The sequence below is a fragment of the Scomber scombrus genome, chromosome 13 (genome assembly GCF_963691925.1).
Source record: "Scomber scombrus chromosome 13, fScoSco1.1, whole genome shotgun sequence".
NCBI classification, from domain to species: domain Eukaryota; kingdom Metazoa; phylum Chordata; class Actinopteri; order Scombriformes; family Scombridae; genus Scomber; species Scomber scombrus.
The window spans coordinates 15723476-15749363 of NC_084982.1; the positions used below are offsets into that span (position 1 = coordinate 15723476).

General features: G+C 39.9%; 2 protein-coding genes across 2 annotated transcripts in view; both read left to right on the forward strand.

The window, feature by feature from the left end:
* myo3b (myosin IIIB) overlaps nt 1–17575 on the forward strand; it is a 59412-nt gene extending 41837 nt beyond the window's left edge. The window contains exons 32-37 of the mRNA XM_062431575.1: nt 207–261; nt 1176–1299; nt 10626–10726; nt 11104–11150; nt 11574–11728; nt 17437–17575. Of these exons, the coding sequence (XP_062287559.1) occupies nt 207–261; nt 1176–1299; nt 10626–10726; nt 11104–11150; nt 11574–11682 (436 nt within the window). The 3' untranslated portion in view covers nt 11683–11728; nt 17437–17575. The remainder of the gene's footprint in view (nt 1–206; nt 262–1175; nt 1300–10625; nt 10727–11103; nt 11151–11573; nt 11729–17436) is intronic.
* A 3991-nt stretch (nt 17576–21566) lies between these two features.
* On the forward strand, nt 21567–23079 carry sp5a (Sp5 transcription factor a). Its single transcript, XM_062432078.1, has 2 exons — nt 21567–21641; nt 22003–23079. Exons 1-2 carry the CDS (start codon nt 21591–21593, stop codon nt 23077–23079), a joined length of 1128 nt encoding a protein of 375 aa, XP_062288062.1. The 5' UTR covers nt 21567–21590.
* Nucleotides 23080–25888: the final 2809 nt, after the last annotated feature.

Here is a 25888-nt window from a genome sequence, read left to right on the forward strand (position 1 = left end):
CTCTCTCTCTCTCTATATATATATATATATATATATATATATATATATATATATATATATATACAAATTGCATAATCATAAAGCAGAGCTGTTTTTGCCTTTAAACAAGAAGACTAATGCAATCAGTTTCTGCTACTAATGTATAGTATGTTGTTGTATGACATTTTATGTTCATTCCACTTATAAAGGTTTTCTCATTTTCACAGGTCAAACAGCCCCGAGAGCAAAGAGGCACATACAGATTGCATACATGAAGAAAAAGTGAGTGTCAAAATATCAATGAAATTAGCATTTTCTTACTCCTCACTTTAGCTGTGTATGTTAAATGCTGCTCCTCTACAAAGCAGCTTTAACCCAGATTAATCTTTGGGAATTTTTTGAGTCCTTGAGACAAAAGAGTTCTCTTGCTCCAACCTCCATCTCAGCGGAGAAGACAGGGTGGTACGGGAACCAGAGTATCAAAAGGCTGGAAATTCACGGCTGAGAATAAATGCTCGCTCTTCCCTGAGGTGATTTGTCTTTGCGCTCCTCTTTCTACAGATGTTAGACCCCTTTTTTAGTAAAGACCTGAGGTTCTTTGGTAGCACTTTGATATCCTGCTCGGATTCAATATGTGAAATAGAAGAGCCACTCCGTGACTTGGAGCACATCACAGTCTTTGAAGTCTGATCCAATTTTTGCTGCTCACCATTTGATGTTGAAAGGATGAAATGAGGAAAATGTACAGTTTTTGCCAGTAACTCTGCTGAGCATATGTAAGATTAAAAAAGCAAAATCCTTTGGAGGATGTACTTAGAAATGTTAAGCAGATTAATACTTTCCTATAGCTCTTTTATTCAAAGATAAAATTAAATATGAGAGGAAGCCTGTATGTGCTGTTTTTTACCCTCACAATTAAGTCAGTGTGGTGCTGTTTGCTAGGAGGTAGGGCTAGTAAAGGGGGATATGCAATTGCATTAGCATTTGATTAACATTGCAAAGCACATTAATGGGTTTGAGTTATATGCATACCAAATTGTAAATTGTAAATAAATGAATACAGCGTCTACATGACTAAATTTGAAAAAAAAAAAAAAAAAAACACACATTAGAGGGCTTGCTTAAACTTGTGTCTATTTATCTTGTGCTTTCATTGACATTGCTCTTCTGGGTGTGTTTACGCCTCCTCTTTCAAGGTTGGCCCCGACAGCCGAGACAGACAAGTGAAAGACATCAAGAGAGACAAAGGCAGAGCAGAAGACAGTGTAACGAAGCCTTGCAGGGAGACAGCTAGGCTGCGAGACATGCAGTGTAAACAAGGTAAGCCCGAACGCAGAGCTGGCGGGTGCAGGTAATTACACAAAGAGACAGCAAAAATCCTGCTTTAATGGATAAAGTGCCATTTTTAATACGGGACCCCTTTCAACCTTTCATCCTAGCCAATCCTCTGCTGCCATTCTTTGTTGACAGCGAAAAGAGAGAAGCATTATGGGTGATCATTTCTGCGGTATTTTAATAACCCAGGTCAGCTCATCATAAACGTCTCATGGCAAGTGGGGGGGCTTTTGAAATGGCATGAGCACTTCAAAGCTTTCGTTCTCCCGCATGGCGAGCCCTTCACTAAGGATCTCATCAATGACTCTTAATAGACCTGCACAGTAACGGTGACAAGAAAATACACAAACCCTGATTTGTTGAACATATGTTTGGTTTGCTTTTTGCCCCAGGCGATGAATTACATTAATTCCGGCTGCCTGGAAGGCTGAGTGGGTGGCTGTGCAGGGGGCCACCGATTACGGCCGTCACCCAGCCCACCGCTAGGGTAGTCTGGGTAATGGGGGCCCGGCCCTTCATTAATGTTATAGGAGAGGTATGAGGTAAGAGATGGAGGTGGAATAGCATTTAGTAGCGCGGCTGAGAGATTATGGGGATTAGACATGATAATGTAACACAGACAGGGCTCTCCAGCGGGCCTGGGATTAGTGTCAGCACGCCACAGCAGGTCTGGGTTAGATAGCGGCTAATTCGGTAATGCTGCATACAGGTGACCCCCCGCTCCCAGGCATCACTGCTGCTGAAGGGAGGCAGTGTTTGATTTATAATGTCAGAGTGATTATGGAGGGAAACATTGCAGTACAAGGGCATTTTGCCCAAATGTGTGTTTTGTCCTGCGTCACATATTCTAACACAGAGCTTTGCGTTCACAGCTGAATTATTTCCTGGTTTTTATTGTTTCTTTGCAGCCTGAAACCCTAAAAGTATGTAGGCTGTTTCATTTGATGTGCCAAACACATTCTTTTGCACATAGGACACATGTTTTCACTTTGAAATTAGTTTTAATATTCAGTGTTCAATTATATTAGAATATAGCTTATGAACAATGATCTGTAGTATTTTGTTCAGTATCACCTAATAATCTGCTTCTCAACCTTTTTGGCTTGTGACTCCTTAAAATGAAGCAATGTGTTCTTACCACACCTCTGTACAGGTTATTGTTATTGATTATGAGCAATTCTGCTACCCAGCTTGTTTCATTACACATTTCAGGCCTGAAGGGGTGAAAGTATTCACTGTTTGACAAAAAAACAACAACAACTGATGAAATAGAGCCTTGTAACCCACTGATTGTCAGTGTTAAAAATCTCCATCCCTCATTTCTGTTGAGAATTAAAAAGAATTTCAATCTGTTTCCAATAGAAATCGATTTTTTTTCAAGAATATGAGACTTTAAGGACTTTAATTACTGGGTATGGAGGAGATTTTTGCCGGGATCTTGTAGGTTGGAAACCACTAATGCAACCTGAAACTTTTCTAATTCAGTCTCATTGGCGTCATTTATTGCAGCAAGTCAAACACTTCTTGTTATGAGGTAAACTGAAAGGTCACCATGCTGAATAAATCAGCCTTTGGCACATGAATAATATTTTATAGCTGACAGTTCGGTTGTATTCTATTTAAATACCTGACAAAAAAAATCCTCTCCTGCTTCCACCGTGGGTTTCGCTAACGTTTTAGTTATTTTGTGTGGAGCGCACACAAATTTTCAGGTATTCATCGTCTCCTCTTTTCTTGCCTCGTTTATGTTCTGCTTGTGGCTCCGACTGCTTTCAGGAAACCCCATTTGAATATGTTGAGGGAGGCCACGGTGGCTCAGGCACCCAGGGCACACTTTGATCCCTGCAGATCTGAGGGCCTTTTTTTTTTTCATCCCGAGGTTGAGCGAGTCATGGAAGCCTTGCCCTGCCAGATGTTTGGAGACCGGGCTCCTTCCTGTGTCTCATCCTGCTGTCGCCTCTGGTGATCGCATCGGTTCTCTCGGGCTGGAGCTCGCCCTGGAGTGTTTCAGGACACCAGTGGAGAAAAACAGAAAATTAGCCATGGAAATCAAATTACCCCACCCCTCCAGACACATGCACACTTGCTACACCCTGCTCCCATTAATGCCAAAACACTGGGGCGTGACCTGGAACCTCTTAATGTGTTTGACGGACGTTGGGTCTTTTCTAAGTGATTTAACTAAGCTTAGTGTTACAAATGACTCGCTTAGCTCAGTTTCTCTTTCATGTATGAAACAAAGCAGACCAGTTAGAGAGATGATATGGGGAGATGTCTGTTTCACTGTATATCTGACACCAGGCCAGGCGACTATTCTCACTCTTTAGCCAAATACCCGCAGTGCTGCATTTTATGGTGGGAACAGAACATTAAAGCACTTTGTACTCCAGGCGCTCTCAAATGTCGGCAGCGGCAACCTTTGATTTCCCATGTTTTGTCAGGGAAAAAGTTACATATACACAGTGTAGTCATGTAAGCTACACACTGAAGACGATGTCACCTCTCGTCACCTGTCTCCCAAGCCTGAATATTAATACAACATGTTTGGAAATGAGTCACAGAGGCGTGTTGCAGAAAGAAAGACTTTGCTCGCATGCAGCAGATATGATCAGAGTGCTGCTTATGCTCCTCAGCGTGGTAAACAGGATGGTGCCGAGGATCAGTCAGAGCTGACTTTGTGGTTTATGAAAGCTGAGCTACTTATGTTAACAGGCTTTTTGAAGATTATAGTTGTGGTAAACATACATGTCAAGAGAGAGACAGTGATAAAGTGGAGCCACAACACAGAGACCAATTACCTCTGCGCCTCGGAAGATAGTTAACCTGGTCGTTTGAAGGGATGAGGCGAGGAGAAGAAAGAGAAAAATGAAAAGGTTGCGGAGAATAGTTGAAGTTAATGTTGACTTATTGGTTATAGTTACATCCCCTCAGTGCATAACATGGTACAGTCAATAAGAATTGATTTTGTTTGTCGCCCTGAGCCTCTCTCTCTCTTTACGCTTTATAGCTACAGCTGGGAGAGCTGTAGCTGGAAATGTGGACGCAGTTTTTACCCACACTGAGGTCAAACCCACACTCACCAGTACATCACACTTTCCTCTCCGCTCGCTCCCTCCCTCAGCTCTTAAATGTCTTCCCACATGTCCTCCCACAAGGTTTGCAACTACCAGGTGCTGCTCCACAAGCCTCCACCACCATCATCATCATCACCACCACCACCACCACCACCACCACCACCACCACCACCACCACCACCACCACCACAGCAGCAGCAGCATCACCATATCAACATGCATCTGCCAGACAAATGATCCACCCTCTCCATGTTCTCTAGACAAATACTCTCCCTCCCTCTCGCTGTCTCTCAGCCTTTTGATTTATCTGTCTGTCTCCACATATTGCTGTGTCTCAACCGGATGCCTTCAGTTTTAGGCAAATTACAGGCTCGGCGTAGCGGCAGCAGAGATTTGGAAGGGATAGGAAAGACTCAACTTAACGGAAGGAGTTGCCTCTGTCTGACGCTACCTACGTAATCCTCTTAATGTCAGTGGGAGTAGTTAACAGGATGTACTTCCAAACTACTCATCATCACAATTCCAACAGAATAATCTCTCCAGACACATAAAATCAAGGTGCAATATGATGCTCCAAGTTCTCTGTAATGTGCACATGTGGATTGAGTCATTTGATGTAGTTTAACAAAGTTTTTCCCAAGCAGCAAAACTTCTTAGTTTGTTATTGTTGTTGACAAAATGCAGTTTAATGTATTTAAATTAACCATATTTAATAGAAGTACCAGCATACTACCAATCAGGAGGGAAAAGCTTAATGCCCTCCATTAGCATATTTAATCTATTTTTGGCCTGGTTTTCTTGTCATTCATGGATCCCTCCTCTCTACTTACTTTTTACTCATCCTGCTGGATCACAGTTATACATAACGCGTATTATGTCTCTGACAGATGATTGACTTCCACAGAGTTCAGATATTTTTTTCCTCCACGCAAACATTTCTTTAGGAGTCAAAGTTCCAAATCTGCTGTCAGGGGAAATGATTGATTTTAGTGTGAAAAATTGGTTGTAAGTAAAAACATCCTCTGCTTGCATTATTGAAAACAGATTCAGGAACTACTCTTTTTTTCCAGCATTATCTGTTTGTCTTATAATGGAGAGCACATGAGTTACTATTTAACTATGATGTCTGAAATGATGAGGATGGTAATAAATCTCAGGAGTCCTGAAAAGTTCTGGAAATCCTCTTCAACTTCAGATATCTGTTTGGGGTCTTTGCAACCGAAGAATAATGTCTGTATTTGTGTGCATGTGTGTGTGTGTACGTGCACGTTTGTATGCATGTGTCTGGTTTTATATGTGTATGTGTGCGTGTGTGTGCGACAAGGCGGTTGTTAGGTAAAGAGAGGGGTCTGGGTTGCACATGCCTCATTTAGACATCAAAGGCCCCTGCTGATGATTTTTCCTTATAATCCATGCCTTTTGGTGCCTCAGCTCCCTCCATCTGAATAAACAAAGCCCAAGTGGTTCACTGTGGTCTGGGAGAAGTCAGGTGATTGCAGTATGTGATTTAGGAAGTAAATCGATACATCTCTAATTTATTCCACTAAAAATCGCTTTTAGCAGCTCTTTTATGTTGTTTCTGAGGCGCATTCAGATTTTCAAGGGATTTCAAAGTGGTATTTAGAGATGTAATACGAGTCATCTGCTGCTCTTTGAAAATGAAAGAAATACCTATCTCAAAAAGAATTCAAGCCTTTTTTTTATCTCAAGAAGCAAACATGTACAATATGTAAGTCTTTCACCAAGAAGAGCAAACTCTGCTTGGCTTTCTGTTGATAGGGAGAAATCAATATTGTATGAACCGCACTGCCTGCTGTATTCCCAGTCGACCATTATTCCTCCCCACCCCAAACAGCAGACGTTACCCACGATCATTTAGCAAACCCCCTGTGTGAGCCACTGTCTGACCCCTTCCCAGCTCTGCCTGCCGTGTCCAAGCAAGGCTCTCATGCCAGAAGCCAGTTTGGCAGCTTCCCTGCCTGTAATATATCTGCAGGAGCAGCATTCCTCAGGGGCTGGCCTGGATCAAATGGCAGTGATTTCCCAAACAGAGGCACATAGATGGGAAGCCTGACCCATCCTCTGATCTGCTACACGCTCTAATCGCTGCAGGTCAGGATGGATAAACGGTGATGTTGAACCCCGGTGTGCCGTGTTTTGGAGTCCTGATCTGCAGCGGTCGATCCAGCAGGAGGAAGAGCCAACTAACAGTTCAAGGCTGAACACGTTTAGGAAAATATCTAATCATGATTTCCCTAACCAATATTGCAATTTAAATAAATGGCAATTACTTTTTATAGACTAAACCACAGGATTTGTGTATCTGTATTTGTGGTGTTTATAGATTTAAACACAAATAATTGTGCCTGCCATGTTGTTTTCTTCATGAACAGAATCAGATGAAATAAAGCTGCTGACTGATGTTAAGGACCTACTGGGGTTCTTTTTTTTTTTTTTTTAAACCAGTAAGTCAGAGAGAAGAAAACTTGTCTGCTTTTCTATATAAAAACAAGAGTTTACAGTTACATTGGCATGCTGATATGCTCACAATGATAACATGTTGATGTTTAGAAGGTATAATGTTTACCATGTTAGCATTCAAATGTTTTTGGTATTGATCATATACTAAACTATGGAAGTTAAAAAAATGTAAAATGTCACTAAATAAAAAGTTCAGATTCATCCTCTGGAGAACACGAACAGCAAACCAACCAATAGTTGTTGAGATATTTCACTCCGGACCAAACTATTAGTATATATAATATATAATATTAGTGGGATACTTGACATCGATCAATGATACCATCAAAGTTGATGGTAAATTACATCAGACAGCCGACCCCTAACGCCTTAAAGTTAATGCTCAACAGTGTCCTGCTCTACACCAATGTGCCTTATTTATGATAAGTGTGTAGGCTCTGGCCTTACATTCATGGAACGAGATAGCCAGCATCTCCATCTCTTTTTTTATGTTTATTAGCCGTAAGCACAACAATTCCTCCTCAGCACTGAGAAGCTGTGTAACAGGAGTGTACAGCCATGTTTGGCTATGAAATTGTTCTGGTGTCACTCGCTGATTTCATGATTCTTACCAGAATATTTTGTTTGTACTCCTCCTGGCTAAGCCTCATCTGCAGAGGCATAAACAAAGCTTAATACCAACAGCTCTGCACTGTAGCTGCTATCTGCCTCATGTTTACATGATGACAGACTGATGGGACAATCTGATTCACCTGTCTGAAACTGAAACTAGGCAGCAGTAGCAAATATTTCTTTGATACTGTTCAGCCAATTCACACAATTAACATTTACTACAGCTGAGTAAATTTAAAGGCAATAGTTGTCGTCAGAGCCAATTAAATCAACGGCTGCTAGCTTTAACTTTCAGTTGCTACAGCCTGTTAAGACACAGTTCATTATATAAATTAGGGTTTACAGTGCAGCACATCCAATTTGAAAATTGGAACCTTTCAAATGCAATTTAATAAAATCTTGATCGTATACAACAGATCTGATCTTTTAGCTGCGGTGGAGGATCTACAGCACAAGGAATTGGAGGGAATCATGCTCATTGCAGTTAAGAGTCAGTACGTCACTTTTTCATATGTTGCTTTTTTTAAGACAAACAAAACATTAACAGATGACGCAGTCTGTTTCTACAAAATGATTCAATTTTGTTCAAGGCCATCAGGATTCATAATTTGTGATTGGGTGCTTTGATGCAATTTCAGGGGAATAAGAAATTTGCTTTTCAAACCCATTTCAGCATCATTAGCAGAACAATGTCCTACATTGTGTTAGTGGAATTTAAGGTGTAAGCATCTGTGCTAATTTATTTCTATCTGTTACTATAATGACAGCATGTCATGCAGATACAGTAACTCTTTCAGGTTTCACAAAGCTAAACAGCAACATATCCTACAGTTTAGCTCATAATATTCATACATAAGTGCTTCTCATGCAGCAAAACCAAGCAAGTTGTTTAAACACAGCTGTGTTTTTGCAGTACATAAGATCTATCCAAGTATCCTTAAATACTCAAGGATAACAAGGAATCGCACAGTGGACGGTTAGCACCTCTGAGGCAGAAACAGATAAGATTCACGGTAAAAGTTGACCGACAGGAACTGACTTTCTGGGCATTTACAAACTGTGACTTTAGTAAACCTGTGCCGGTTTGAATAAGATCAAGAAAGCCGAGGAAAGATGTGGGGTTGAGGGGTGTGTGTGCGTGCATGTGTGCTCTTTGATGTATAGGATTGAGATGTGATGAGGTCTGTTCAAAGTGAGTACAAAGTAGTGTTAAGATGGAAAAAGCAAATGCAGCTTTAGTCAAGGTAGAGAAGCCGAGGTAGCAAGACATGATGAAGAAATGTCCTGTCTCACCCGAAACGTCGGCAAAGAAGATGAAACGTTATCTGATATTAAATATAGATGCTTCCTTGTAAAAGTCTCTTGGCTTTAAAACACACTTTTGTATCTTATGAATTTTGAAACCCAGAGTGTGCTGTAGTAGAGGATTGAACAGAGACTTCATAATTGTTTTACGTTTGAATAATCAGATTATCACATAGCTCGTTATCTTTAGTAAGTCGTCAATAACATATCACTTTCTGTGGTGCAATGATATAATAATAATTCATTGTTCAGTTCAGTTTTGAACAATCAGGGAAAAAATGACTATGCTGTCAAAGATTCGGCCGTCTGCTGAAAGAGAAGTAGCCGTAGAAGAAAGCAGAGACAAAGTCATTCAGTCTGTGGTAATTTGAATGTGCAAACGACTTCTTCATCTGTTTAATAGATTCACCACATCTGACATTTGTATCATTGGCCTCAGTAGGAAGCACAAAGGTGAAAATCAACATCTATAGCCCCATAGATCTGCTGAGTCACTGTACAATATCAGGTCCTTGTTGAAGTTTGAACGGTGCAAATGTACTCTGTATGGGCCAGCTAATGGCCTTCACTTCACCCAGATCGTTTGTATTAGAGTGGCAGAAAAAGGTTGTAGATGTAGATGTCATGTAACCTCATTAACCTTTTTCTAATTTGTTCCTTTATGTGACAGTTGAATGTGTTGAGAGACAGGAAACGGGTAGAGAGACGATTGTGATATGCAACAAAGGTCCACAGTTGGAATCAAACCGCAGATGCTATGGTTATTTGTTATGCGTCCCAACCAACCAATAGGCTACCAGGGTGTCCTGAAAAATAAAGTTTGTGATTTAATTGAACTGACTCTTAATGGAATAGTTTGACATTTCACAGTGAGTACAAACTGGGATTTCAACGTGGATATCTCGTTGAAAACTGGGTAATATTTTGTCTGAATATCTAAGACCTCTTTTCAACCAGCTACAATCATCAGCGTGTCACTAAATGCAAATCATTTTCATAATTTGCTCAGATTAAACAAACAAGATATAATGTGATAATTAGTGAGCTTTAGAGGTACTGTTAACTTTGTAACCTTTGGACAACTTTGGACAGCCCCAGGTTAGCTGTTTGTCAGTGTTTCTCATCTTTATGCTAAGCTAACCATTTCCCGGCTCTGGCATCATATTTAATGGACAGACCTAAGAATGCTATCAATCTCCTAACCAAACTCTTGGCAAGATAAGTGTTGAACTCTTCCTTTTAGTTTCAGTTACATATGTAATTACATTTTATGGGAACCTGTATGTAGTCTGTTTTTACTGTATTTTACATATTATATGAATCATAGATAACTATCAGTGTCTCCATACAGTTAGTTTCATTGACAATTACGCTTACAGTATATTTTTGCTAAACTTACATGAGCTTATCCTGAATGATCGTGAGCTTGTGTGTAAATCCATCCATACAGGAGTCACTCTATTTTCTGTTTTGATTACATGTAGTGAAAATACTTGATTACCCACAAACCGCAAAGTGATCTCTGCCTGCTACCATTGTAACTATCTGGTGAATTTAACCATGTGCTGCTGTGCACCTGTTCTAAGAGATATAATTAGATGTGGTTTATATGTGTGGGTTTATGTAATGTTAAGCTGTTATTGAGTGAGCTCCCATATGGAATTGCGTAATGTTACCTAAGCACATTTAAAATGCGTTTCTGCCACTGTGGTACATAAGGGTGCAGAAGTCAGGGGCAGAATGTGTTCACTGCTGCTGTCATCACCGTCTACATCATGGTGATGCTTCTTGTTGTTTTTGCTTGGTTTGGATCACTGCCTCCATTTTCCTCTGTTGCAGGTCCAGTGATGAAGCTGCAGCAGAGAACTCCTCGCCGCCGGGGCCAGCAGCCCAAACTGCTCAACAGCCCTGAAGACAGCCTGTACTACAACCAGCTAAATGTGAGTTCAAAGTGCCGATAAAGGCCTTTGTCTGACTTTGGTTCCACATGATAATACAATTAAACCTACCTGTGCCAGACCCTGGAGCCCCACCCCCACGCTTCTCTGCCTCTTGTCTTGAACATGTGCTTATGCTCTTTATCTGTTGCTTTCATGTCAGGATGTCTGCCTTCACGGTGAATAATTGATGTGGTTTATCAAAGCTGAGCAAGATGCATGCTTCATCAGACTCACTTGAGCCCTTTGATCAGAAAAAATTATGCTGTGACTTCTGATATTATCAGCATCTGCTCGCATTCAACACAAAATCACTTTGAATTAAAAATTAATGACTCTCTGCTCATCTTTTGACTGTGTGCTCTTGGCCCTTTCCTCAGAGAACTCTAGATTACCAGGGGAGCAAGAGGAAGCCGAGAAAACTTGGGTAAATAACTGCTTTCCTACTTACAGCAACTCTAAACAGAGCAGGCCCTTTGTGGAATAGGAGAATCCAGAAATGGAGTTGTTTTCTTATAATGTAAATGGAGAGCCGAAAATAACAGGCTTTTTATGAGCAGTTGCTCTGCGTCATTAGAGAGGGGGGGGGGGGGGTTACATATTAAGGCTTTGTCAGCATGCTAATTTAATTGTTGAAGGTCTGACTTGTATTTGTACTATAAATGACACCCTGGTTCAGATCAGTATGCTTAAGAAAAACGCCTGAACGCCTCGCTGTTGTATCTGCAAATGTTGTTTTTATTCTAAAATGTCTAGTTTCTCACATCAAGAAAACTCTGTAATACTGTTCTGTATCCCAGAAACTCTCCTCCAGCCTCTCACCACTTTCTCGTCCTCTTTCACATCACAGTCAAATCAAAGTGCTGGATGGAGAAGATGAGTACTACAAATTACTGTCAACTGCGGAGTCAATCCCTGAGGAAGAGTACGAGGCGGCACCCCCCTCCCACCCTTTCTAGTGGGCCTCTCGTCAGTCAGAGCTGAGCCTTACAACCATGTCAACCGGTAAGACAGATACACCAGACATGTAGACAGACACTCCAAAGAACATGCTCAGTGTTGGATGTGCAGTGCTACGTACAGCAAGTATCAGTGGCACAGAATAGGCAACTTGTACAGGCGATGCCCTCAGCTGTTAATCCAACCGTTTTCTATAAGCACTGTGCCATTTTCAGTCATAAATCATGACGGTTTCTCATTTCAGATCAATTGTGCCTCCATATTTGGCAAAATGTTACGTTGTTATATATTTATATATATATAATGTGATATTTTATGGTGTCTGTAATCTTTCTGGATGCTTTTCCAGATTTTGAAATCTTGCACTCCATAAGAATAATAAATTAGTAGTCTGCTTACAAACTGCTGTTAAAAGGTACAGATGTTACATCAATAAATAAATGAATACACATAACACAAAGAATACAGCATCATGTGATGACTGGGAGGGGAGGTCTCATTAATAAAAATAAAAACATTTTGCAAAGTCACAACGAAAGACATGAATACGGAGCATCCAGTCAGAGGTTTAATATCATTATAACAGGTGTGTAAGCTCTACGCTGGAGCATCAATTAACGATATTTATTACTACATTTACTAACTCCCTGAAATGTTTAAAATGGCAAATACCTGAAATTATAGTGATGCCTTCAAACTGTTTATCATAAATTGCATAATATTAAAAATTATATAAACCAAATAAAAGCAAGCATAACCCTGTATTTTTAAAGCTTCATCTCGCAAATATTTGGTATTTTTATCTCGATAAATGACTAAAAACCTAACAAACTACTTGCTTGTTAAAACTGTCAATGATTATTTTCTGTCCATTGACTGACCTATTATTATTTCACTACTTTTACTCTACATTAACACAAAGGAGCCCCTTCTCTTGCAGGCAGTGTGTTTTTAAACTCAGTGGTGTTCACCTGACATTGAAACATCTACCTATTTCTAAGCGTTATGTCTGTTGTCTAAGACAAATCCTTCTGAAACTCAAAACTCTCCGTATGACTTCTCCCACAGCGAGCTGCCAGTAGTCAGAGAGGCTTTGTGCTGTCTGAGTGCTGGAATCACCACACATAGCCTCACAGAAGCAGAGCTAGACCTCACTTTGAATTTCACCCTAAATACAAGAATTTTCTTTTAAGATTTGAAGTGTCGGAAATGCAGGGCTGGCGAGTTGATTTGTAGAGCTTTTTTTTTTTCTTTTCAATTTGCATATCATTTACTGCATCTCCCTTTGTTGACACCCGAGGGCCTGAGAGGAGATTTTGATCTTAATAGGAAGAGTAGGGTGGTAGGACTGAGGATCTCATCCTCCTTATATTCAGCGGGGAAAACATTAGAGCTCTGCCTAGATAGCGAGACCAGCTTCACTTAGGTTCAGGTTCAGGTTCAGGTTCAGGTTCAGGTTCAGGTTCAGGTTCAAGGGAGTCCTGGTGGGTTAAAAGAAGTCCAAAGTGATCATCAAATCCCAGAGCTCAGTTTTGTTGGAGGTCAAACTTAGGTTGAGACTGAGGGCTGACCTATCATCGCCCAAACACCACTGCTTATCCATTTCTTCTTTTTTATCATGTAAAAGAAATGTAAAGGCATTTCTTTGGAAGCCTCTGCTTTAAGTTTTATGTAACTAAAACATGGTGCAAGTAAAATTTAAGATGATAGATGGTTTTATCATGTGACAACACTGTGGTTTTAACCCAGTCATTTTCCAACCATAACCATGCTGTTTGTTATTTTGAGCAGCCACAATGCTTGAAGTGGTAGAAATCCAAATTATTTGAAATGTTACACGTCTCCTGAAAGGATGTAACACACATAAGTATCCCTCATGTGAAGACATTTTAAAACGAGCTCTATTTATGCCATTTTTATGTCAGTGACTCTTGCGGATGTTTGTGGTTTTGGTTTCTTTTTTGTTATGTTTTTTGGCTATGTTTTTCTAGAAAAATGAGAAAGTAGAAATCAGCTGTTTCTTTTATGAAATTAACTTGTGTAATTAAACTGCATCCATTATAAAGTCCGTCTTTTCATTTTATTGTCATATTTAACTCTACAAAAAAAAAATCAAAGAGTAATACCCCAGACCACTGGCAGTGTTATAATGTGGTGTCACAGTTAGTTCAGAAGCATTTTACCTCCGGTCGTAGCCACAGATCCTGCAATAATTAAAATCCTCGTTGTGCATTACTCCCTTGCTGGGATAGTTGGTTCCTCTGAAGAGCAGTCTGAAATAGGTCACCCCAGCACCCTGTAGTGCATCTTAAAAGTACACTGAATCAATTAAGTGTGATCATGCTCCCTTGATTATTTTGGCCCTGTTTTACCATGGAGAGGAATTTCAAATAGGCTCACTAGTTTGAATAACAAGGTTGGACTGTGGTGACAAATGGTGCCAGAGTGGGTGTTTCTTTCCCTGTTTTTCTCTGCCAAATTAACTCCCTGGCTGATTGCCTGCTTTAGCATATGAGAGGAGGTGAGCGGAGGTGTGTGCGTAATTGCCTTGGTTAGCTGATTATGTGTTGCAAAAGGCAAATGTTATGAAATACTGTCGTCACTCTGGTGAAAGATGCTCTGACCTGATGAACTGAGGCTTCTGTGTTTGCTTGGACAACTTGTTGTCTTGCAGGTCGGACGCCAAGCGACAAGAGACCATTTGAGGCCCGACACCTGTGTTTTCTTTAATACGTCTTCGTAAATCCAGCTCCCTCTTGTTTTTCCTCATTAAATCTGACAACATCTGGCGCGCAAGAGAGGACTCCTTTAATGTGGCTAACGTTACTGCTGGTGTTGTTCTTGCCATTTTAGCTATTTGCTTCATATGCTACACTTTCATTACAGCAGTATCCGAGGCAGACCCAAACACTGTTATCCAAAGTTTTAAACCACCTTTATGGAAATCGCTCGAGCTGCAGCCTTAACAAATGATGAAAAGCTTTTATTTTCTAAAGAAGCATACTTACCTTTTCACCTAATAGTGATGTCTCACTTCAAAGAGAGAACACGATTAGGCCAACATTGTCCTGTTTCTATATCCTTTGAGTTCAAAGGGAGAGTTTGAATACCAGTATTTCATGTGCAGCCTTTTCAAATACTGTTTTAATGCAGTTTACGTGCTTTTGATATCCAGATGTCTGATTTTCAGCACGCTATAATATATCAGACTATATTATGATTGCATACCACAGTTTTCTATAAGTGTAGATTAACGGCAGATCTTCTTTAAGGATACTTTTTGTTCCCACAAACTTAATGTGAATGCAGATCGGACAAGGGACAAACATGCCTAGAATAGCTACAAACTTAGCATTGTGATGCTCTTTGCTGGCTAATGATTGGTGCCAAAGAATACGCAAGCGTCAACCAGATGTCAGATGTGTGTGGAGGGCTCTGAGCAGAAGAACATTCCCTAAAGACGGCATTAATAAAGAAACTGGTCGAGCCGGGTGGAGAGACAGAGAGAGTAAGAGGCATAGAGGAAGAAGGAGATAAAAGAGGCTGTTGAGTACATACATCAAAGGTCTCTTAATGACAAGGGATGCCATTAGGGTTACTGTGGCTTTTGTTTCAGCTTCCTCACACCTGCAGTTTGTTGAGGGTGTTCTCTGCACTGTTTTGTTGTTAACATTTGCATGAATATAAAATGCATGCATGAGGAGTTAAGAGTTTGTTCTCGCTAATCTGGGCGGTGATCGCATGTTTTTTGTTTTTTTTCATTTGCAAAAGAGAGAGAACCATTCATTTGCTTCCCTGTATAAAGAAGGATAGCACTAGAAAAAGGCTTACATAGAACAATAGAAACAATATGTTATCCTGTACGCCATGACATTTATTGACTTAAAAGTTTTTCTTGGTGCCTCCGGTGCTGGAATGGGATTTGACAAATCAGAGCGTGAAATTGTGATTAGCCTCTCTCAGTTTGTAGACTGAGGGGGCACTAGCAGACTTGGCATGGCCAAAGGTGTAACCTGTTTTGTTTTGCCCGGGCACTGCTTTCCCAGATGGTGGGACCAGCTGCCGTTGAATAAACGCTGGACGGGTAACAGTATGAGAATTACCACGGCCTTGTTTCAGTTTGGGATGCATAACGGAAAGCTTGTCTTTTTGCCACTGCCAGGAGGAACATCAACCTTTTGATTGAGGTCAAAATATGATAGTATCCGGCCAAACTTGTTTTAAAATCTGCCCAACAGCTCCGGCATTTATCTTAGTTATGTAGTTACAGACCCTCGCTGTCATATTGCAGAATATAACTACACTTTAATTCTTCACGTGTTCCCCTTGTCAACAGAGGAGAGCTGTTGGAAATTTTCCACCACTTGCTCACTTTCTTAACATTTTCATTGAAACCCTGAAAGACTTCTGAGCATTTTAATTTGAATATACCAAATCACTTACATAGATTATTTAGATTACAATGTGGAACTTTGTTTTAATATTTAAAGAAAATTACAAACCTAAGCAGACTAATTCCATCACACATATGTTTTAAGTAAGAAGCCATCTTTTTGCTAATATTTGGAGTCTCCTGTGTTTCCTTTTGTCGTCGTGTTTTGAAGGAACTGAGAACTAACAATTAATTGCATAACGTTGAAGCGTACGTGGATGAAAATGTGTTGATAGGTGTCCCACAATTATGTCATTGCAAGCTGCGATACAGTAGTATGAGCCAAGAGCTGCAGAAAGCATGTATTATGTCTCTTGCTTATTCTATCTGGAGCAGTGATGCCTAGAAAGTAGTCACTGAAGTGAAAAAGAGTTTAAAGATGGACGATTTTGTCATTTTAAAAGCTAGCAAAATACAAATATGTGACAATCTTTTGTCCATAGCATCACAGGATGAGAATGTAAGCTGATGTCTTTTTATTGTATGGGAGAGCACTGCAGGCTGTAACCATGTACATCATCATGGAGGGGGAGATTTTCCCTCTTTAAGGCTGGATTATCACATCCAGGGTGGGCTGAGAGAAGGTAGAATGACCTGTCCCGCCTTATGTGACCCCAGGCCAACCCGCACATTGCCAAGGCTTTGCTCTTTGCTCTTGAATATGCAGCGATCCCCTGCTTCATAGGCTTGGAAGAGAGAAAAAAAGAGTTGTATCGCATTGCAGGGAAAATTAGTGAGACCAAAGTTGGAGTTTCTGTGTGTTGGGGGCTGCGAACAATGGCAGCTTTCTGTCAGACAGAAACTTCAAAGGTCTGCTGAGTGACTGCTCTGAGTTATACTTTGTTGTAGATCACTGAGGAAATTCACAGATGTTTTCTCATACGAGACACCATTATAGCGGCTCAAGTACCCAGTAGCCTCAAGCGCCTCTCCCACTCCCCCCTCTGCCTCTCCCTCTCTCCCACACACTCACTCTCACTCTCACACATGAACCTCCACCCCCACTCCCACCCCAAGTCTCTGATATCTCTCGTATGAGACAGATGTGGAACCTGTTTTCTCTCCAACTGTCCAGAGAATATGGAAAGTTAAAAAGGGTTCGTGTTGTGGCATCGCCCCCTGACTGTCATATCCAGTGCGCACTGTCAGTTCACTCAAAATGCCAAGATCACATGCAGCTCAACTGCCTCACATTCATTCAGAGTTGAAAAAATAAGCTGCTCATCATTCAGATTCAATGATGAGAACTGATAGTGAAAAGTATTATGAGTGTGTTTCATAATGGGCATGTCAATGTAGTCTTTCCCTCTCCCCTCTGCAGATTGCCTTCTTCAACTTTGAACTCAGCCTGTCTTCAACCAAAACAAACTGCCTCTCAACAACATATATGATATCTATTGTATATTTTTATTTATTTATGGCAAACTGCTGTTTTGTATGAGTCAAATAAATGTATCTAAACTACTGAGTTTTGATTTTCTTGTTCACAACCACTGCAAAAATGATGGTGGGAAAATATATTTTATCCACCATAAATGCATGATTGTAATTGCCATGTGCTGATTCTCTGATATGTTTTTATCTCAGTTATGGCTTCAACTTACCATTATTTTCATTATCAATTAATATGCTGATTAGTTCAACTGTTTTGGCTATAAAATATAAGAAAATCATGAAAGACAGGTGTCTTATGTGGTCCGACCAACCGTCCAAAACTCAAAGATACTCAGTTTACTGTCATGCAAGATAAAGAAAAAGCATCAAATCCTCATGTTTTAGAAGCTGAAACCAGCAAGTTTTGGGCATTTTTGCTCAATAAATGATCATAAATAAAAGATAATAAAAGGATTATTTAAATAGAAATAAAAATAAAATCTTGTTTTGGACAACTCACAGTAAGGATTCCTCATTTGTTCAGCTGTCATTTGTACCTTTTTTGTTAAAACTATTGGTAACATAAAAAAATGAAGCTTTACTTAGGAATTAGATCATTTGCCAGAAGTCACCTTTATTAGAGTGACCGCCACCTGTTGAAGCTTTAAATGTTGATTTGTTTTAAGCTCTGTCCATTTAGACAATATAAACTAGATACTAACCATTGCTTTCTTTGACTCTTATGTTAGAAGATTATAAAAATGACAGCTTTGGTTTCTTTTCCCTTAAATACAAGAGCTGTGAGAGTTTTCCTGTCACCATCACATGTCTGTATCTTCCTTTTAGGTAGTTTTCTAATCTTTAAACGCAGCTTCATACGTGTCTGCACGAGTATTTCAGCCGTATGATCGACTCTGCTTTATGCTTTGGTAAAATATGAAATACACGGATGGTGCAGACTGACTCCCTGTTCAAACCTACGAGTACACAGGCAGAAAACTATTGCAGTGGGGGTTCCTACAAGTTAATTTCCAATCAAATGCCGCTAGAAAAATTTCCTTTAGCCATACCACTGCTGAGGTGACCCTGTAAAACTTGAGGCATGGCCATAAGACGGTAAAGGTTTGGAGAAAGTAAATTACCTGAGGGACTGGACATTGTGTCAAGCACACAGTCATGAATTTCTTACAAACTATATCAAAGTGCTGCTTGGCCAAATCCATCCCTCAGCTGGAGTCCCATTGAGATGCATTAAAATGTAAGAACTTTAGGGCCGAACCAAGTATCTCTAAGGAAGATATCAATAATTTGGTACCACTGATGGTTCGCAAAATTAATGCAGTTATCATATATGGCTGAAATGCGCTTTGCATGGTGTGACAGCTCACATGTAAAGCTGATTTAAGTGAAAATCCACCCTAAATCTGAATTAATATCTGCTATTTTAATGTTCGTAAATCACTGCTTCTGTTCAGGATCTTATAAACATTTTATTTCTATTTTAGGGTGGATCCTCCTTTCACTTCAACAGTTGTCTGATTTGACATGAGAGAGCAGATTACAACATTTGACATTTATCTGACATTTAAACCTTGAAGCAAAAACTAACTGACAGCGTTTTGCTGCACAAACACAAAATAAAAACTTTTGGAGAAGACCGTAAAAAATGTATGTTTACTCCATAGTGAGCTGGACAGTAATTCAGTCTGTAACAGCTGGTTAACTGAATGTACAGCACTCGGCCCTATTAAAATTCTCTTTTCACCTGTTCTGAGTTTGTGTCAAAATCATTTAATACCAAAATGCACAAAGTGAATACATGTGCACCAATAAAGTACAAAAAAGTCTGGGTCAGATATTGTGTTGCCACTTTTTGGATGAACCCTTTATAAATGCTTTATTAGTAGTCAGTAATCTCTTTATTTCATTTATGGATGTTTTCTATCAGTAAGAGGCCATTTTTGGGTTGAGAGGTTGTGAAAAATACATTTGGTTGGTCTGTATCCTTTCTATTTGGTAATAAGTTGGTAATAAACGTTGCCAAAACAGCAATAAATACTCAGCTTTCACTTTTGAATAAGTCTGAAGTAAGTTAATGAATAATTAACAATGAAGTTAGCACAACATTTCATGTTATGATGCATTAAAAAGACAGTGTCAAGCTAAAGGGGTAAAAACACTGGCAAAGTTACAAAGTTGTTCTTGTTATTAGTTAATAAGAGATAATAAGGCATTAGTATATAGTTTATTGACCATTAATAAAGACATTAGTTATAATTTTTTTTAAAACAACCTAACCCTTACCTCTAAAAGGCGTCTCATTAAAAATGATATCAATATTTATCCATCATGAAAAAAATCTCTTTTCACACAAACGTTTGAGTCATTTATAGATCATTGTGAGATGATTTTCCAACAGGCACGCCAATGTATAACTCATAGAGGAGTTACTGCACTAGTACGCTCACACTGTATTTAAGATACGGCTCAAAGCAGTGACCATCCTGTTTCCTCCCTTTCTGCATATATTCATATTTAACTCTCCATTAAAAGCTTCATCACCAACCACTGCCTTAACTCGATGTAAACAAGGTTAATCTCCACCAGTCCACCAGTGTTTTATCAGTCAGCAGTGTGACTACACCACTCCTGTAGCCAGTTTTTGTAGTTTAACATGGCTCCAGTACAGCCCAGCAGGACTCCCCCTTTCCCTCATGACTGTGTGTAAAGCCGTGGGAGAGGACTGGGAACATTAATCCCTTCAAAGGAACAGATCTAATTCAAAATCTGCCGCTCCAAACTAGTTGAGAGGACAGTGATTGTTTCTGCAGGGAAGCATGATAAAGATCAGAGAGTTGATATAGAAAAACTACAACTTCCATTTCTGCAGCTGAAGTCAGCTGCTCTGCCACAAAAAAGTTTGGATACTATCTCATGAAAGCTGCATACTTTGACTGCATTTAATGTTCTGAGACCAAAAAGGACAACATATGATACAATATGTGTTTGTGTTAACGTTTCCTCACATTATAATACCCCTGTTTTATTGGATGCTGTCGTGCATGACATCCTGTGAGCATCCTCTCCTGATTGACAGTTTTATAAGGAAACATAATTAAGACATCACCATTTCAAGTGCTGCTTTTGTCACCTGATTTAAAACAGAGGTTTCCCTCATGTATCATGTTAAGTAACATGTTATAATAATTTTAATTAGCTGCTGGGGATTTTCATAAGGCTTTTCAGACTGTAAATCTGATGCTCGACAAAGAAAAGAAAACTAAATATGGAGCTTGCTTCTGATAAAACAAATGACTGAAATGAGTGAGGGGTAAATTTAAATTATTCAGAGAGGACATAATTAAGTGTTTAATGCCGTGTTGTAGTTCAAAGGCACAACAAAGAAAATTTAATTCAAATTAGAAATGTAAAAGAGACGCAGATTCTTAAGAGATGAGAACTTTGTGTTGAGTCACTTGATTTGGTCTCTTTCCTCCATCAAACAGTCAGGCAGGGCTCTTGGAGATCTCCAGAGATAACAATGTCACATTGTCACACAGGGTTCTGCTACAAATCCTTAATTACAAAAAGAGGATCAGATGACTACAGCATCCAATACCGGGGTCTCCAGGCGGCATGGGGGTCTTTGATCAAGAAAATCCAATTATTTGTGTATATACATTTCCCACATAGTGATTACTTCATTAATTGTCCCGCCTTTATCTCCTCCCTTCCCATCCCCCCTAATAATCAGCTCCTTTATCCAGACCAACAAACACACCATAGGAGCTTTGTGGATTCAAAGGATTTGCTTTCCTCTCTCAAAGAGCCGCTATTCTTTGATGATTGGGCAGCGGCAAACTTCAAAGTAATAAATCTTATTTCTGACTGGCTGGCGGCCCACCAAAGTCCTTATCAAATTCTAAGAAGTGATCCCTCACTCTTCAGATAGTCCAAGGATATCTCGGAGAGAGGAAGCACTGAGGAGTGAAGACCTGCTCGACAAGATATTTTTTTAAACTGCGAATGCACACATTTATATAAATTATTGTACTTTTTTATTTTTATTTGTTTTCATCGAGAGGGAGGAGGACGTTTACCATGGCAGCAGTGGCTGTACTGCGGAATGAAACACTCCAGGCTTTTCTCCAGGTTGGTGCGCAAGTTTCTTTTCACTTTCGCCACTTGAATAACTTGTAAACTTGCTCATCTGAGTTGATTTACGAACGGATTACGAGTTTAATACATACAATAAAGATTTAAATCGTGCTACTAGGATGGCCCAGTGTCATCTAATTTAATTACTAACGCTAATTGTTTCGTGCGTTAATGATGCCAACTTTTTATCATCACGATTCAGGCTTCTGCAGGATCGATTTAGTACATAAGGAATTCAAACTAATATTTAGACAAACTGTCATTTGGCTGTATAATTAAAAAAAAAAGTAAGGCATGCTTTCAGCTCGGCGAGTTAATGGTTGTAATATAGAAAATGTTTTTGCCGGTTTTCCAGGATCGCACTCCAAACTCTTCTCCAGAGAACTGTAAGCACTCTCCACTGGCTCTCCTGGCGGCCACTTGTAACCGGATCGGGCATCACCACGGATCAAACCACACAGATTTCATCCAGGTCCCTTACGACCCTACTCTGAGCTCCCCTTCGCGTTTATTTCACCCGTGGACTAACGAGGGCAACCATCAGAGCAGTCTGGCTAGCAACTCCACTTTCGGACTATCTACCAAGCCCCAGCTGTCTGCGCACATCCAGAGCTCCTTCAGCTCGCACCACGAACTGCCCCTCACCCCTCCGGCGGACCCCTCGTACCCCTATGACTTCTCCCCTGTGAAGATGTTACCTTGCTCCATGCAGTCTCTGCAGTCCACCTGCCCTCCCACCTATGTCCCCGCTGTCAGTTACGCAGCCCCAACTCCCATTCCGCCCGCAATGCCAAGTTTTGTTACGGGACCCTCCGGCCTTGTGCACCAGCAGCAGAGACAGTTGTCCCCAAACCCTGGAGAGGATATTCCGTGGTGGAGCCTCCAGCAGGGGAACCATGTAAGCCACTCTTCCTCTCTTGGCCCGCATCGCTTCCAGCTGCAGAGAGGCTTGGTTCTGGGACATACGGACTTTGCGCAGTATCAGACGCAAATCGCGGCTCTGCTGCACACCAAGTCTCCTCTCGCAACTGCGCGGCGGTGCAGGAGGTGCAGGTGTCCGAACTGCCAGTCCTCCACGTCCAGCGACGAGCCTGGCAAAAAGAAACAACACATTTGTCACATACCGGGATGCGGGAAAGTTTATGGCAAAACTTCTCACCTCAAAGCGCACCTGAGGTGGCACTCTGGAGAGCGGCCGTTTGTGTGCAACTGGCTGTTCTGTGGCAAGAGTTTCACCAGGTCGGACGAGCTGCAGAGACACCTGAGGACTCACACGGGGGAGAAGCGCTTTGTATGCCCGGACTGCTGCAAGAGGTTCATGAGGAGTGACCACTTGGCAAAACATGTCAAAACTCACCAGAACAAAAAAAGCAAGTGCCACGACAAGACACTTGACTATGTCAAAAGGGAGGACACGAGGAATATGTTGTAACACACTTTATAGTCCTTTCAAACAGTAGAAATCACTAGTGCAATACAGTCAGTCCTACATTAGTTAAAGTACACAGTGAGCTGCATTTCTATAGGGTATTTTCTTTATTTTGTTGGTTAACTTCTTACATGCTGACTATAGTTTCTAACATTGCTGGTCTGTGTAGCACATTTCTGTGTATATATAAAGTTTCATAAGTTAATTTGGGACCATGGAGAAGTTGTAGCTCATGAGTTTGAATTCACTGTCTATATCATATCAAGGAAGACAAGTTTTCAACTTGTGTTTTGATCATTGTCTTCGGTGGAAGATTTCACTCCCCTGTAAATTATATTTAATAGCTTTTGTTGAATGAAAGTGTCCGTTTTTTGCTCCATATGGGGTGTTTTTAAGCATGCTCTTGAGAAGATCTGCTATTGTTAATATGACCCAAATACTGTGTGAGAATAAAGAATATAACATTTTCCTCATCTCAGATTAATTTGTTTAAATCTCCCTCAGTTATATGGGTGATGAGAGAAGCAAGTTTTATGTGTAGAGAGATTAAGTGTGTGTGTGCGTGAATGCCTTGTGAACTGTTGTCAAAGTTGTACAACAGTAAAAACCCAGTTATTAATTTCAAAACACTTTGTTGAGTTAAATTTAAATGAGAGATTTGAGTACTTAATGTTTTACTTTCGCAGTTCAGATAGTGATAATATGTAGCGTCCAGCAGCAAATGAAATGTGTCCAAAGTTGAATATTGTTTAATATTACTTTGGCTGTGCTGAAAATGAAAAACATTTTTTAAATCTAATTTATTGCTCTGATACTCTACCACTGCTTTTGTTGTTTTCTATAACCTATAACAAAAAGCCAAGCAACATTTCAGAGGTGTTGAAGTGGAGTTTGCCAGGCCTGTTAAAAAATCACAGTAATAATTTGAAAATGTATAGACACTGTTTTAAAATTTACAAAACAATGCTCAACTGTGAAACATTGCTGTGCGAGCCCTGAAATTTTGCCGCCAAATGTGTAAAAACTGACCGAAAGTATAAGAGATTTGTCTCTATGTAGACCTGAGCGCTTCAAAGGTGCGCACAGGTGAGAGTACTGTGAAACATAATTTATTAAAACAAACACTATATTTTTACTATTGAGTTATTACCGTCAATAAATTATTAGGTGAGAGTTTTCATAGGTAAAGATCCAAAAATTTTGCATGAATAGAATAGTAATAGTATATCAAGTTGTTTGCAGAAAATCTCACATATTCACCTTTTCCTTACCTTTGATTTTAATTCTGCCATCACAATAAGCTGCAGAAATGCTTTAATTTGTTAATGCACTCTGAGGGATGTGGGCTATTTGTTTTGTGCTTCAGTTTCTGCGTGTTACATTTACCTCTGAGGACTTTTCAGTGACACCGTAGGCTGAGATGAGACCCATTAACAGAGAAACACTACCTTTAGCAGGAGTATCAGTGGTTGTGTGTTACAAATGTGACACACTGGATGTACTGTGAGTTTAAACAATTACTGCAGGCCTTAATGGACAGTTGACAACAGGCCAGTTGGAACAAACAAATTGGCTTTTTTTTTCTTATCAACAGAGTCGGAACATAATTGCATTTGTAGGGCAGGTTGTATACTTACAACATACTAACACCTGCATTTAATGTCATGTACTATTGATCACTGCTCTACTGCAGCAGTTCACTGTGAAGTGTCGCCTTGCTCAAAAGCACTTCAGCACCCTGCGTCTGTGTGTCTGACTTGAAGATATACGGTAGTGATTCATCTTGACTTCCTGCACCTGCAATTTCCCACGATTAAAAGTGTTGACCTTCTGGGGGGAAAAAAATACCTTGATTTTCAAACCTTGAGGCAACAGCCTGCATGAAACTAATCATCACAAAGAAGTGATGAAGTCTTCAGAGCAGCAGCTGGTCTGAATGAGAGTAATGCAGAGAGTAACATCACTACCTGCCAGCAGTCACACTGTTGTCCCATCAGTCTTATGTGAGATCACTGAAAATCTCAGAATGAAGAGAGCAACCTCTGCCATTAATTGAGATTTTTGAACTGTCAGTTATCTGCCTCAACAGCGCCCCCTTTTGTAAATTGCCTCAGTGGTTCATCAGAGCAGACAAATGTTATTCTGAGAAATGTAACAGATGATTATAACAGAGGTCAATGCTTTAAAATTCAGAAAGAGCTTTTTCTGTTCTTTTACAAGTTGTCAAATGAAAGACAAACCAACAGAGCAGACATAGTCAAGTAAATATGTTGTGTGCTGGCAGGGTTTTTTCCACAATAACCAGCAAAAAAGTTGTACCTTTTTGAAATCCAGTTTAGTTTATTTCATTATTCTGATGCAACCCTTTAATCTGGTGATTTATAGGTGCAACTAAGCCACTTTAAGATGTTATTCAACATCAAATTGTTAACAAAAGTGTTCCAACAAAACTGAAAGTGGCATCACTTTATAACTTACTTACTTTAACTTCAATTTAAAGGCGTAACCCGGAACAGGAGCTGCAAATTAGCCTCAGCTAGATGTCCTCTGTCTTATTATTTACTGTTATTATTACTTCTCACTAACACTTGAATATGTGACAATCTATCAGTATTGTCCCTGTTAATTAAGCTAACATGAATATAAACACACATATTTAAAAAAAAGACTAGACAACAATCCCATACAAGTTATTATGTTTGCTGGTATTATTAAAGGTTTGCTTTAATATGTAGTATAATAAACCATGTGTTAATGCGATTTTTTTGGTAATGATCACATGAAACACATGCAGGCTTAAAAAGCACATTAC

Bases quoted from the DNA above. Each gene is read 5' to 3' on its own strand.
- sp5a (XM_062432078.1), top strand. From the start codon at position 21,591: ATGGCAGCAGTGGCTGTACTGCGGAATGAAACACTCCAGGCTTTTCTC. The intron at 21,642-22,002 runs GTTGGTGCGCAA...CCGGTTTTCCAG, and splicing joins CACTCCAGGCTTTTCTCCAG to GATCGCACTCCAAACTCTTC.